The following is a 13,571-nucleotide window of genomic DNA, read 5'->3' as shown; positions in this document are numbered from 1 at the left end:
CCAAATTCATTAGGAATTTCACAACCATTGATTTTATTTGTGCATATTTTAAAATTCTGGTAGAGGTTATAAAAATGAAGAACGGTGTGACGTAATTGGGCTCTTCGTGGAGCGGATCAAAAGCTATTATTTTCTTAGCATTTTACATCTATCTCACCAAAACATCTCTTATCATATAAAATTTTAATTTAATTAATTGTTTCTTTATTTTACAAAAATAGCACTGACACTTATAAAATAAAAAATAAGAAAAGTTACAATGCATGTTAACAGAAGCCATAAAAAATAAAGCCTCTCTGGTTTGGAAAGTAGTCGGTCTTGGATTGTAGAAAAATGAAATATTTATATTTTATATAAAACTGTTTGAATTAATATCGCTTAATAAAATGAATTTTCTTTTACAAATACATACTCTAATATCAAAAAGGAAATCAATGAAATCTCTGTTGTTGTGGTATCATCATTTTTTATTAAAAACATCTAATCTTGCAACCTTGTTGTAATCAGAGAGCAAGTTTAGCAGTTTCTTGCCATTAAACAATCTTTCCACATAATTTAAACACATTTCTCTCCTTCTATTAATACTAACACATTACTTCAGCAATAATTAATGCTCCGAGAATGACGTTCAGTGGTGTGAAATAAGTGAATTATTTTTGCTTCAACAAAATCAAGCTCAAATTGTTGATGCTTTAAGATACATTTTTTTGATAACTTTGGCTCCGTCATTTTCAAGGCCGAGGAGTTCATGCCCTCTATTATTTAATCCAGTTCTCGATTTAACTCCACCACTTTTGCTCACAGCTCAATTTGATCGTGGGGTGCAAATGATGCGCGGATTTAATTCCATCTGCGATTCAGCTTAGCAGTGATGAGCAATGAGTTCATGGTAGTCGCACAAAAATAATTGAGCATTATGTGGGGTCCTCGTTATCTCATCATCTCCGACATTACTCAGCACCTTTTTATTTTTCTTCAATGGGCCGCTGTCTGCGCGCCGTGGAAAATCCTGTACTAAATCATTATTATATGTCTGCATGGCCTCTGAGCCCATTATTATGTTCGACCTTCTCATGCACACGCTTTCCATCTCCCTTCCTGTGAGATTTCATTCTCCACAGGAAAAAATCCGGCTGACTGGATATCAGGTGAGGAGCATTCTTGATTGAAATCTTCTCATTGCTTAATGGTCTGACAGACTGCACCTGAAAACATAAGAAAACGATTTTTTCATTATTTCAATTCAAACCTCTAAGAATAATTCTAGTTTTCAATAACAGGTGAACAAATAATATGAGCTGGGCAATTTTTAATTTATCTAAATAAAATTAAAGTTGATTTATAACGATAAAAATTATTGATTATAATCTGTTTGCATCCTGGTCCCGACAAGAAAAGGATAATGTGTATAGTTAAAATGGTCTGAAATTGTTGTTGTGAAACTGCTTGGTGCGTTCTAGAATTGTATCAATTTAAAGAACAAAATTTTGCTTAGGTATATAATTATTTGTGGTTTTAATTGTTTTTTGTTTTTAGATTTCTAACTCTGTCAGCAAAATTCAACTCTTCAGTTTCAAAGGAAATTGGTACTATTTTATCATTTTTCCTCGTGAAATAGAAATAAAATTGAAATAAAACATACAACTGCTGTAAAGTATGAACACACGTTATTTGATTTCCCCTCTTACAATTTTCACTGATAGCTGACCATCCAGATGAATTTTTTTCCGACAGAGTAAAGCCATTCAATTCAGTTCCGTAAGCTTAGAGCACAGTGTTCGTAAAACAGCAACAAAAATTTGTTGGCAAGGGAAAGTCAAGAGAGAAATTGCACAAATTGAAGGCAAAGTAGTCAGTACCGGTGAGAGTTTGACGGAGAAATCAATATCGGTTAGATTTGAGCGTGTCAGCGGCAGCAGAGGATGCGGACAGGAAATTGAATTAGACGTCGACAAAAGCCACCGCTCGCTGTGCACGGTAGCCGATCAATCAGTCAGTCAGTCAGTCAATCAATTAATTTCGTGCATCGCAAGTGTTGATGTTTGCACGCGCGCGGTGCTGAGAGCAGCCGGAGAAAAGAAATTCGGGGCCGGGTGCGGCAAGGCGAAAGCACAAGAGGACGTTTAGTGGTGTGCGATTGACAGGTCCAATCGTAAAAAGCTTTCAGACCAATTCCCGAAAGAAGCTCTTACACACCACATCTCATTCCTAGCTTTTCTATATCCCTCTCTTTCTCCGCACGCCCACCAAGTTTTCTTTCAATGGCATTTTTGTGAAGGGAAGATGCCGAGGTTGGAAAGAAGAAGAGCACTGCCGGCAGACCCTTTTCCTCGCCATAGTAAATCTGATGAAATGAGGCAGCCGTTTCTAATCGGCTAATGCCCCATAATGTGATTAATCCCAAACTAAATCACACGACCGGACTGAATGGCTTGCATTGTGGACGCTTTTCTCGGATGATTACTCTCTTGACTCCCATGCGGTGATGACTTCTCTTGCTATATCTTATGGCAAAATGAATTTTATATAGAAGATTCATGTTCATCATATAAGATTTAGGAAATGAAGTTCAGTAACGAAAAAATTGTAATCAAGCAGCGAAAGTATATTTAAAACTAATATTATTTTCAGGTATTTGATTAGCTATTTACAAAATAAATCAGATCAACTCTTGAATATGAAGAATTGAAGAGCGTTCAACACATACTATTATTACAAATTATATTTCAAAATGATACTTATATTTTTATGGGCAAATAAATACAAGATTTCATCCTCGTCGATGATGTAAATTGGTTTTAATCTTAGTGGCGCCTTCCAGATTTAGCATTTCCAGTACACTTTTTTCAAGAAACAAGCATTACAAATAATTTTCAAAAGTAAAAAAATCACATTATGCAATAAATGTGATTTCTAATCGCTACTTGCTGGTTTGCACCTTTCCAGCATGCGTGATTTGGCTTCACGGGACGAAAGTCTAACGTTTCAATGCAGTCCTCGGTGCGGAAGCAAGTGGCCCTTGAGTGGGCTGGGTCCCTGTGCGGCCTGGTGCGCCCATGTTGTCCGTTCGCGGTGTTATTGGGACCCGGGTTTCAGCATTCGTGCTGTGCAGTGCGCGCCCTTCCCGGTCCTCCGGTCCTCGGACAGGGATAAAAAGATAAAAAAATTATTGAATTGAGAAAGCCAGAAATATCGCTCTTTTTCTTCTTCAGAAAGGAGTTCCACTCAAATTTGGTTGCGCCCTTCTTAAGAAAATGATAACAAAAACTTCATCCTCAGCGAAACTGAATGTGCCATTTCAAAACTTTTTAAATCAACTAGTATGAAGTTTTGTTTTAATTTTTTGAAAATACAGAACAACCAATTTTTAATAAATCTTTACAACATGCATATCAATCCAATTTTTATCTTTTTACTTGAGTTTTTAATCCAACTGACATGATAAAACGAAGCTAAATTTAAAAAATTTGACAAATATGCAAGTTCTGGATGCAGCGAGCATTTTTCTGCGACGGAGTCGCTCTTCAGCGGCGGCCGCGGCGACGCCTTTCCTCGGTTTATCCATCGGGTTTTTACCGTCGAGAACAATAGCCCCGCGGTGTATAAAAATATAGAAACCCAAAATATAGAAAGACAATCTCCTTCACTTCGAAATGCTAAATGATGGGCCTTTCGCTTTGGTAGAATGGGATTCGTCATTGCCTAGGGATGATTGTCGCTGGCAGTGCGTGCACCCTTTTTCCGAGACGATTCCGCGATTTCTTCCGCTTGAAGGGTCGCAGTTACGATTGGTCCCCAAATGGCCTATAATGAGACAAAATGGGTTCGTCCCCGGGTGCAAATTGGTGGCAAGAGGCCGGTGATAGCAGCCGTCGAGTCGATTGGCGCAGTCAGCTCGGGCAGAAAAGAGAGTGATTGATGACTGATTGATCGCTCCGTCTTCACCCGGGTGGAAACTCAAATTTCGGCCCCCCGCGCCGCTCCCTTCTTCGCCCCCTCCCTGATCGAATCATATTTTGATTACGCCGCCTGATGGATAACAAAATTCGAAAAAGTGGTGCGCGGCTCCCCCGCTGAGTGTATCCTAAGATTGCCCCCGAAGCGAATTTGCCGCCATTAATGCAATTTCTTCTCTGTCGTCACGTAATCAGTGGCTCGGCAATTGCATCCAAAGTGGTGATGACGCCCTCTATACTTTAATTTCATTTGGCCTGAACAACGTGAATTAGGCCTTGTCATGTTCTTTTCTCTCGTCCCTGAGGTGATTTGAGTTGAAAAACACGCAATAAAGCAGGCTGCTGTAGCAAAGGAAGACCTGTGAATTGGAAATTTTTGCATACATTACGGGGAGATTTTATACCAATATCCAAATTTACAAAATGCCTGGTTTTGATTTGGGTAATAAATTTTGCTGTACATATTTATTTTGCTAAATATGATGAGTACAGTGGGTCGTTTTCCACTGCCGTTCATGCATAGGATTTTGATTGACAGGTTTGGAAGGGCCGAAAGAACTGACGGTACAAGACATTTTTCTCTTCATTTTCATTTGCCCACTATATGGCTACCCGTTCTAATAGCACAAAGAGTCGGTTACAAATTTTGTTTGTTAAAGATGTTAAAGAAATTATTATACTGCTTTTAGTAGCTTTTGGGCCGCCACGCAAATTCTGCAGTTTGGATGACTTGGCTGCAGCGCAGGTTGCATAACTCTTTTCGTTTAAGGAATAGACTAGGATCAACGTGCAAATTGATTTCACGCGTTCAAGTTTTCGTAAGATGTGGCAAACAGCGTAGAACATATAGAAAATAAAGCATTTTCTCTTCAGACCATTCCAAATAGTTCACTTGCAAGAAAAATAGGTTCTGCGGGACAACAATACCTCATACATTGTCATATCTAGACCAGTAAAATGCATTATAAATATTAAAAAGGGGGTTAAACAAGAAATTTGAAGAATCGTTCTTTTAAAAGTTATATCAAACACTTTATTCAGACATTGATTTGGTGGAAGATTGATCCAAAGGCGGTAACACTGAACTTTTGGCAGATTGGTTTTGGCTCTTTCACTCCTACAAAAGGAACTGGCAGTTTCATATTTTTATAAAATTGTTGCATGTATAACAAGAAGCATTGCAGATAAAATGTTGCTAAATTCCATGAATAAAAGACTCCATGAACCACTTATTAAACCAACATAAGCAAAATGTTTTTGATTGTTGGCCTGAAATGCTAATCTACTTTAAGATCACAGAAGATGTGTTCAAAAATACATTTTTTAAATTAAATTTGAATTACACAGTGAAATTATAGCTTGTGTAATTTAAACTTCATTCTGTGCACGCGGTGTCATGTAAAACGGTATTATTCAAATGCTAGATAATTGTTATTATCCACTGAATATACGCTGTCATGATGATCTCTCTTTTTTGCAACATTCTTATGGCTGAACCACAGTTGAAACCAACATTTCAGTCTATCTGCGTTTTGGTGTGAGCTAACACATTGAAGTAAAAATTGATCTACCCTATACATCACTATCATCGATTTGTTTTGTGGAGAATGTACATAGGTGCAAATTAGAATTGTAAAATGCTTTGACGATATCATATAGCAGTGCGAGATGAGATTCTTCAGGAAGACGTGGACCAAGGCGACTTGTACATATCAGCAGCTCCCAGCAAATCTCTTATCGAACTCATACATATGTTAATGTCTGGAAAAACATTTTTCGAAATCATTTTATTCCCTCCGAATGACCCCACAAAAGAAAAAAGATGAATTTTAAGCCAAACAGGCTCTTCAAACATGAACAAGACATCCCGTACCAATGATAATTTATAATAAAATGATTAAACTGTTAATTTTATTTAGTACTTTCATTTAACCAATTCAATGAATTATAGAACCGTGTTTGAAATGAAATTTATATTAAGACTTAACTACTAATTTAGTTGAGATGATGGTTAACCAAAACATGTATTTTATTTTAATGACTATGGCAATTTAAATACAAAAGCGTCGAGTGCTGTTTCGACTTGTTCGCGTCCACCGTAAATTTGCGAGTTTTATTTCTGTACTCTCGAGGCGTACCGTGTGCTCTCTGCTCTTGCAGGCTGGCAGGCTGGCAGGGTTGCACGACCAAAATTCTCGGTGTTTGCTGCTCGAGTGAGCCAGCGTGCACTTAGAACGCATTCGAGCGATGCCGTTTTGTCCGCTTTCTTTGCTCAGGGGCCAGAGTCAAGTATATTTCTTGTTGTGCAGGCTGCCAAAAATATTTTCGTGAATTATTATGTATGAGCCGCGAGGAAATAATTAAAATGCGGCACCCCAGGGGAAGCGGATTTCTGTCTTTCATCTCTCTTTTGCTCGGTTTAGGGGAAATTATTAAACTGCTGCTGGCAGCGCAGAAATAATAATTCGGCATCAAATAAAAGGCAAGCGTTTTTGTTTTTTTCCCTCGCTCTCGACGTCACCTCCCACGCGCAGTGAATAATCACCATCAGCAGCCATTGAAAAAAAGGAGGTAAAACAATGAAAAAAGTTGCAAATGAGTATATCATTACTAACGACTAAAAATGAGATTATAAGGTTGCTCGAGAACATTCCAGCAATTTTCATTGGACTCATATTTTTAAAATAAATAATTTTTAAGAACATTTTTTATTTCAGGTCACGTATGTTTTAGAACAATGCAAATTGGCGACCCAATTAATTCTGATTCATTTCCCGCAATGGATCAAATGACAATTTTCTATCATTTACATATTGAGAAATAATAAAACATTTTTTTGCTCTTTTTATCCCTGTCCTCGGACCGGAAAGGGCGCGCACTGCACTAGCACGAATGCTGAAACCCAGGTCCCAATAACACCGCAAACGGGTAACATGGGCGCACCAGGCCGCACAGGGACCCAGCCCACTCAAGGGCCACTTGCCTCCGCACCGAGGACTTTTTTTTACATTCGTCCCGTGAAGCAAAATCAGGCATGCTGGAAAGGTGCAAACCAGCAAGACGTAGCGTTTGGCCGCAAAATAATAGTTTTGAAATTGAAATTAACGAACGGCTATTTAGAATTCTCTGCAGCTAAGTTACTGTATATAGTATATAAACATTGTTTTGGAGGCTGACGCAGAAGGCCAAGAATACAGTGAGAGAGCATGATATTTATTTTTTTTTTCAGAATTTCACTATAGCTGTCCATCCTTAGAAAATTAGCGCAGAACGTTAAAGACATTAAATAATTAAACTTTCATATGTAAGTGCCTACACGTGTGTATGTATTCAATTATTTTTTTAAAAGACCGCATTGCGGACGTAAAACGCACAATCTAGTTTAACTAAAAAGAAGAATTATTGCGGGAGGAAGTAAACACAGATTTATATCAGCTAAACTTTCTGATTCTTTGAAGGAAACAATTTTTAATGCTCCTCGATACGTTATTTATTAGTGAATTTGTTGGATTCAAGCAATTTCCAACAATAATCTAAGTTTGACTACCAGGGAATAATGATTTCAAATCGAATTTAGAAAACAGTTTTTGCTTTCTTAATTTTGTTTTTTAGGGTACACTCTATCTAAGAAGACGAATCGACCGAATCATGGCGAAATCTCTTGAAAATTAACTATTGGTTAAAAAATATACCATGTTCCAAATGTTCTAATCAAAATGAACAAAAATGCTTTACTATTTGAGCAGTTATTTGCGAGATTGGAGGTCGATTGGACGCGATTTTTCAGCGTGGAAATTTTTAGGTGGCAGTCATATTTGCTTAAAGTACTTGTTAATAGATGGTGAAATTCCAAATTTGAAGCTCGGGAATGGGGGCATTCCCTATTTTTTCGGTATCTAAAAAATACCCAAAAAACGAATTATGTTAATGAATTCTAAACTGCAACTCTTGACTGCGTTAAGTTATCACCTTGAAATTTTCACCGCCTAACCTAGTTTTTAATCCTGAACAACTTTTACATTTACAAAAAATTCGCAGGTCGAAGGTCAAGGTCACCTTTCGCGACCTTTTTTTGAAAATTCAAAATTAAGGGATGATAGCCCCCTACGATTTTTTTGGGGTTCAGGGCTGAAATGTAGCCCGTGAAATTCTGCACAAGCACACCAAGTTTCATAGGTGCAATCGCGATACTTTTGCTGCAATTCGAATTTGAAGTTTGAAAACCTGCTCGAGGCCGCTTTACCGCGCATGCACTTTGAGCGGCGAGTTCGCCTCTTGTTCGTCAAGTTGATTTTTTTCGCATTTCACTTGCTTAGAAACACCAAGAGGGCCTAGGGTAGACCAAGGAAGGTCGAAATCGACCTTCAGGGTCTGTCCCTGACGTGACCCTGAGATACAAAATTTCTAAAATTTCCAATTTCATCGAACTTGGTGTCTTTTTATAGGTTTTCACCACTGTACAGCTCAAATATACAGCCAAAACTGCCGAATAAAAATCCTGAAACCGGTTCTTGAAGTAATTGTGGTAGACATTCATCCAGACGTGATGTGCAAAATGGTCAAAATTTTAAAATCTTAAACTTATGAAAAGTTGCTTCTATTTTGCACACATGAAGTTCATAATATGTGTTGATAATAAAGGATCTTATGCTTAATACTATGAAAAAATGTTATTAAATGCACTGGCAAATAAGCTACTTTTAAAAACCAAAAATTTTTGTTTCCTTTCTTTTTCAAATAAAAAATTTTAAACATGTAATTTTTTTGTTATTTGCTCAAAATAAATATTTTCACTTTTTTAAAAAAAAAACAATCGTTAATTTTTAACACTCAATATGAACTTTGTGTGTACAAAACAGAAGAATCATATCATAAATTAAAGATTTCAAAATTTGACCATTTTTAACGTCTGGATTTTTGGCTAGTACCCCAATTATTTCAAGAACATGTTTCAGGATTTTCATTCGGCAGTTTTGGCTGTATATTTGAGCTGTACAGTAGTGAAAACCTATAAAAAGACACCAAGTTCGATGAAATTGGAAATTTTAGAAATTTTGTATCTCAGGGTCACGTCAGGGACAGACCCTGAAGGTCGATTTTGACCTTCCTTGGTCTACCCTAGGCCCTCTTGGTGTTTCTAAGCAAGTGAAATGCGAAAAAAATCAACTTGACGAACAAGAGGCGAACTCGCCGCTCAAAGTCCACGCGCGGTAAAGCGGCCTCGAGCAGGTTTTCAAACTTCAAATTCGAATTGCAGCAAAAGTATCGCGATTGCACCTATGAAACTTGGTGTACTTGTGTAGAATTTCACGGGCTACATTTCAGCCCTGAACCCCAAAAAAATCGTAGGGGGCTATCATCCCTTAATTTTGAATTTTCAAAAAAAGGTCGCGAAAGGTGACCTTGACCTTCGACCTGCGAATTTTTTGTAAATGTAAAAGTTGTTCAGGATCAAAAACTAGGTTGGGCAGTGAAAATTTTAAGGTGATACCTCAATGCAGTCAAGAGTTGCAGTTTAGAATTCATTAACACAATTCGTTTTTCGGGTATTTTTGAGATACCGAAAAAATAGGGAACGCCCCCATTCCCGAGCTTCAAATTTGGAATTTCACCATCTATTAAGAAGTACTTTAAGCAAATATGACTGCCACCTAAAAATTTCCACGCTGAAAAATCGCGTCCAATCGACCTCCAATCTCGCAAATAACTGCTCATTTAACATATTTGATAATTTGTTCAATGCTAAATCTCCATAAATTGCTTAAAAAAACTTCCAAACCAGGAGAGTCTTACGTGATTCAATAATTTTACCACCAACTAGACTAGCACATACCAACGATTTTATTGTAATAAGGTAGTGTTATTAGTGCAACAATTTTAGATTCATTTTTTTTATCCTCTTATAAGAATGTTGTAAAAATTGTTTGTCTAGCTAAAATATTAAAATTTAACTTAACATCTTCTAAGGGAAATTCTTGGATTAAATTATTGTGCTAGTGTCGTGCTTACAAAAAAGTACAAAAAATTGCTTTATTTTCGGGAATGTTCATTAACAATATAAAAATATTTTGTTTTCCGTTTGCCGTCATTGTTTGCAAATCAAATCTCATGAGAATAATATATTTTGTACAAAAAATTGGCAAGATTTCTTATTTAAAAATTTCTATTTATATGTTTCATCTCAATAGATTGTAGGAATTTTAAATTTCACTTATACTGCAATTTCATATGAACCTATGTGCAATATGGAGGGAGGAAATGAAAACTTTCGTTTCATCTACAAGGGCAGGGATGCATATTAGAAGCAGTTCATCAGAGAGCGAGTTCCCTCGTTTGCAAGCAGAAAAGTTATTACGTGATAGGTCCAGAGCAATAATTTCCTTTACAGTACGCTGGGCGAGAAAATAAGTAGAAAAATATCAAAGAGCTTCGGCGCAGGGATAAACAGAGAAAAGTGAAGTGCATCAAAAAAGTGGGGCTTGCAGTGAATATGTACACACGGCGCGCGAGTGAGCTTGAGCAGCTTTTTCATTAGAATCGGAGAAGAAAAGTGCAGCACATGGTATGGTTTGCGCGCCCTTTTGATTCACGTTGATTATTCAAAGCCCGCAGACAATCCGTGCATGAGTAGGAAAAAGCACCGGCACCTCGACGCGGTGCCGAGTGCATAATTCCACCGCCGCAGACAATGGCGAAATCCCTTTCTTAACTCATTCAGCACGCCGTGTGTTTCTGAGCCTGCTCTCGTAATTAATGCACACATTGCTCATTACCAAGCGAAATCACGGCGGCGGCGGCGGTGGAGGAGGCAGCGACGCTCTCATTACTCACCGATCGAGAGTCCTAGCTGTCTGTCTGTTTGTTCTTGAGCTGAGCCAGTGAAAGCCCTCTTTGTCATCCACATATATCTTGAGCAATTCCACGCTGCACGGAGAGTGTAATGAGGATAATGCACCCTCGCGTGCATTCGCCGCCGTCCCTTCCACCTCTCTCGTTCGCTTCCTTGTGGTGATCCTATATTGTTGCAAACTTTGCATTCAATGCAAAATCCGACCTACCGTTTTTCAGCAGTTTGAGTATAATAAAAAACAAATTAATTAATTGGAAAAAATGGCTTGCTGTCATCAGTATTTTTATCCTTTTTACAATAACAAAGGCTGGTAAATGAATCACTTTATAAAAGCGTTTAATTTTTTATTATTAAAGCCAAATTTGATCACTGCAAAGGTCTATTGAGAAATAATATACCGAGACAATTGTTTATATAATCAGAATTTATTAACTTCAACCAATAGGAGCAGTTGAGCATTTCTTACAGCAATTTCAAATTAAAAAAGGACATACATATTTTTATAAAATAATGCTAAATAATAGCTGATATGCGCAATCATAATTATCTGGAACAATTTACAATCAAAATCAATTTTAATTTATCAAGAGCAGAAAAAAGAATGAAGTTTCTATTCTTAACAATTCATATTCATCTTATTCCTCTGGTTACAATGATAAATATGAGAGCGAAAACTCGCAATGATTTTTAATATGCTATAATGAGATGAAGAGGTCTTGCAAATAATGCTGCGCCGTTTAGAATTAACATGAACAGAGAGAAAACTCTAATAAAATATGAAAATCGAACTGAAGCATACTTATTCAAATATATTCTTACCGTGTTTAACTGATGTCACAATTCTTATATTTTTACAAATTTTTAGTCCATAAATTAAATATGTTAGTACATTTCACTTAAGTTTTCCTACAGATTAAGGCTAAATTTTTGAAAGGAAAAGCAAAATATGTACATTTTCTAAAAATAAACAAACTTTTTAAGAGAAGAACTCAATAAGGCAATAACTGTTATATTTCTCTATTAAAAATGCATTTTATTTTGACACTTTCTATATAAATAAGAGGTACGCATTTAATTTTAATATTGTTTTGCAAAATTTCCAAAATTTCAATGTTGCGAAATCTGCACTAAACTTAACCTTAATATTAGTATTAAACAACCAAGTTATTCTAACTATCCCTTATGTCTGCATGCTAAAATTACAAATCTAGTTAAAAATGAAAAGTATTTTTATAATATTGAAAGAAAAATTCATTGTTGATTTGCGGTCAAGTCTGAAAATTTTACAAAAATGATTGAGACAAAGTAAATTCTTTCTGTGTGAGAAACGTCTGTCATTTCCTGCAAGATTTTGTCTAAAATTATTTGAATACAAAACATACAAGCCTACTTTAGAAAAGAAATTTAGAATTGTAAGATCTTGAAAATAATATTTAATTGAACGCCAACAGTATCTTTCATTTTTATATGAAGCGCAGCTTTGGCAAGAGACAGTGGCTCATGCATTATGAGAATATATAATTACCATTTATTTTCGAAAAGTTCCTAATAGCAATTATGGATGATGTTTTCAGGTTTACAACAGCTGCGTATTCTAATTTTAAGCCTTATAAATATGCATGCCATTAAAAATCATGATTATATTTTATTAGGACAGAGAAAAATCTTTTTAGAAAAACATTGTTGTGTAGGATCCACCTTTTCCCCCTTATTATTGACAATTTTATTGCGTCACAAATATTTGCAGAGGAGTCAGTCTCACGCGACGCTAACAGTTGCTGTATAAACTAAACCACTTATTCAAATAGACAGTTATTCTACTTTTTAAACAAGTGCCATGGGGATCAGAATGGAGAAATACTTCATAGAAGGCATTTTGGTTAACGAATTCACGGGGCAGAAAAATCTTAACACGAAGGCAAGAAATTCCTACACCAGACCATAATCGCGAGAGGCCGAAAACCAGAACCCAAGATAAAAAATATAAAAATGCTATTGAGGCGTTCCACAAGCACTTTCTGAGCTAAGAGACTTTGACCGAGCAAGTTTGGCTTTACAACGTATATTAAGACTGATATAATGAATAACAAAATACCAATATAGTTTTACTTTCTAGCAAACCTCAGAACCAAATGCGACTGACTATAGCGCTAAATTTTGCAGCAATTCTGAAAAGTATAGCCAAATAGCAGGAGGAAAATGATGATGACGCCCATTTTCTACATGACAAGGCTTGTTATATACAAAACTAACGAATGTACGCAGTGCTGAAATACGTTTGCAGTCATTATATATTGCGTTTCGTTTGTGCAATTTGGTGCCAAAATATTTCGACCTTCTGCAGAGGAAAGGTATTCGGTGTAAAAAATGTGCTGGTCTTCTGCATCCAGCGTTCTGAATTTCGATACAGTGGAACTGACAATTAGTGCAAAATATTAAAAATATTTATTTTTGAAGTACCAACAATTGCTAAAATCCACATGGAGTAGCATAAATAATTTCACTGTACAAAAATTCCCCATTTGTGATTAAATATTATTTAGTGAAAAAAATTTATGATGTTTTTAGCGGATCTCTTTTTTTAGGGGAAATTCCATCAGCAGGCTCCAACACCAATAAGGGCCGCGCAGAATTACCGCAGAGAATATCTTCTGTCATAAAAAAGCAACGTTGTCTTAAGATCAATGTCACACGCAATCAGAATAAAATATTGACATATTATGCAATGGCAACAGCTCCATTATTTGTGATAGATATTTCTATAT

At 36.4% G+C, this 13,571-nt stretch overlaps 1 protein-coding gene across 1 annotated transcript in view; it reads right to left on the bottom strand.

Moving 5' to 3' along the window:
• Window positions 1-771: 771 nt before the first annotated feature.
• LOC135943651 (calcium release-activated calcium channel protein 1-like) overlaps window positions 772-13,571 on the bottom strand; it is a 40,401-nt gene continuing 27,601 nt past the window's right edge. Inside the window, exon 4 of the mRNA XM_065490300.1 lies at window positions 772-1,205. Coding sequence (XP_065346372.1) covers window positions 1,177-1,205 — 29 coding nt within the window. The 3' untranslated portion in view covers window positions 772-1,176. The remainder of the gene's footprint in view (window positions 1,206-13,571) is intronic.

Source organism: Cloeon dipterum, chromosome 4 (assembly GCF_949628265.1).
Source record: "Cloeon dipterum chromosome 4, ieCloDipt1.1, whole genome shotgun sequence".
Taxonomy (NCBI): Eukaryota; Metazoa; Arthropoda; class Insecta; order Ephemeroptera; family Baetidae; genus Cloeon; species Cloeon dipterum.
Note: the sequence above shows the minus strand (reverse complement) of the source record. Positions and strands in the feature narration are given on the sequence as shown.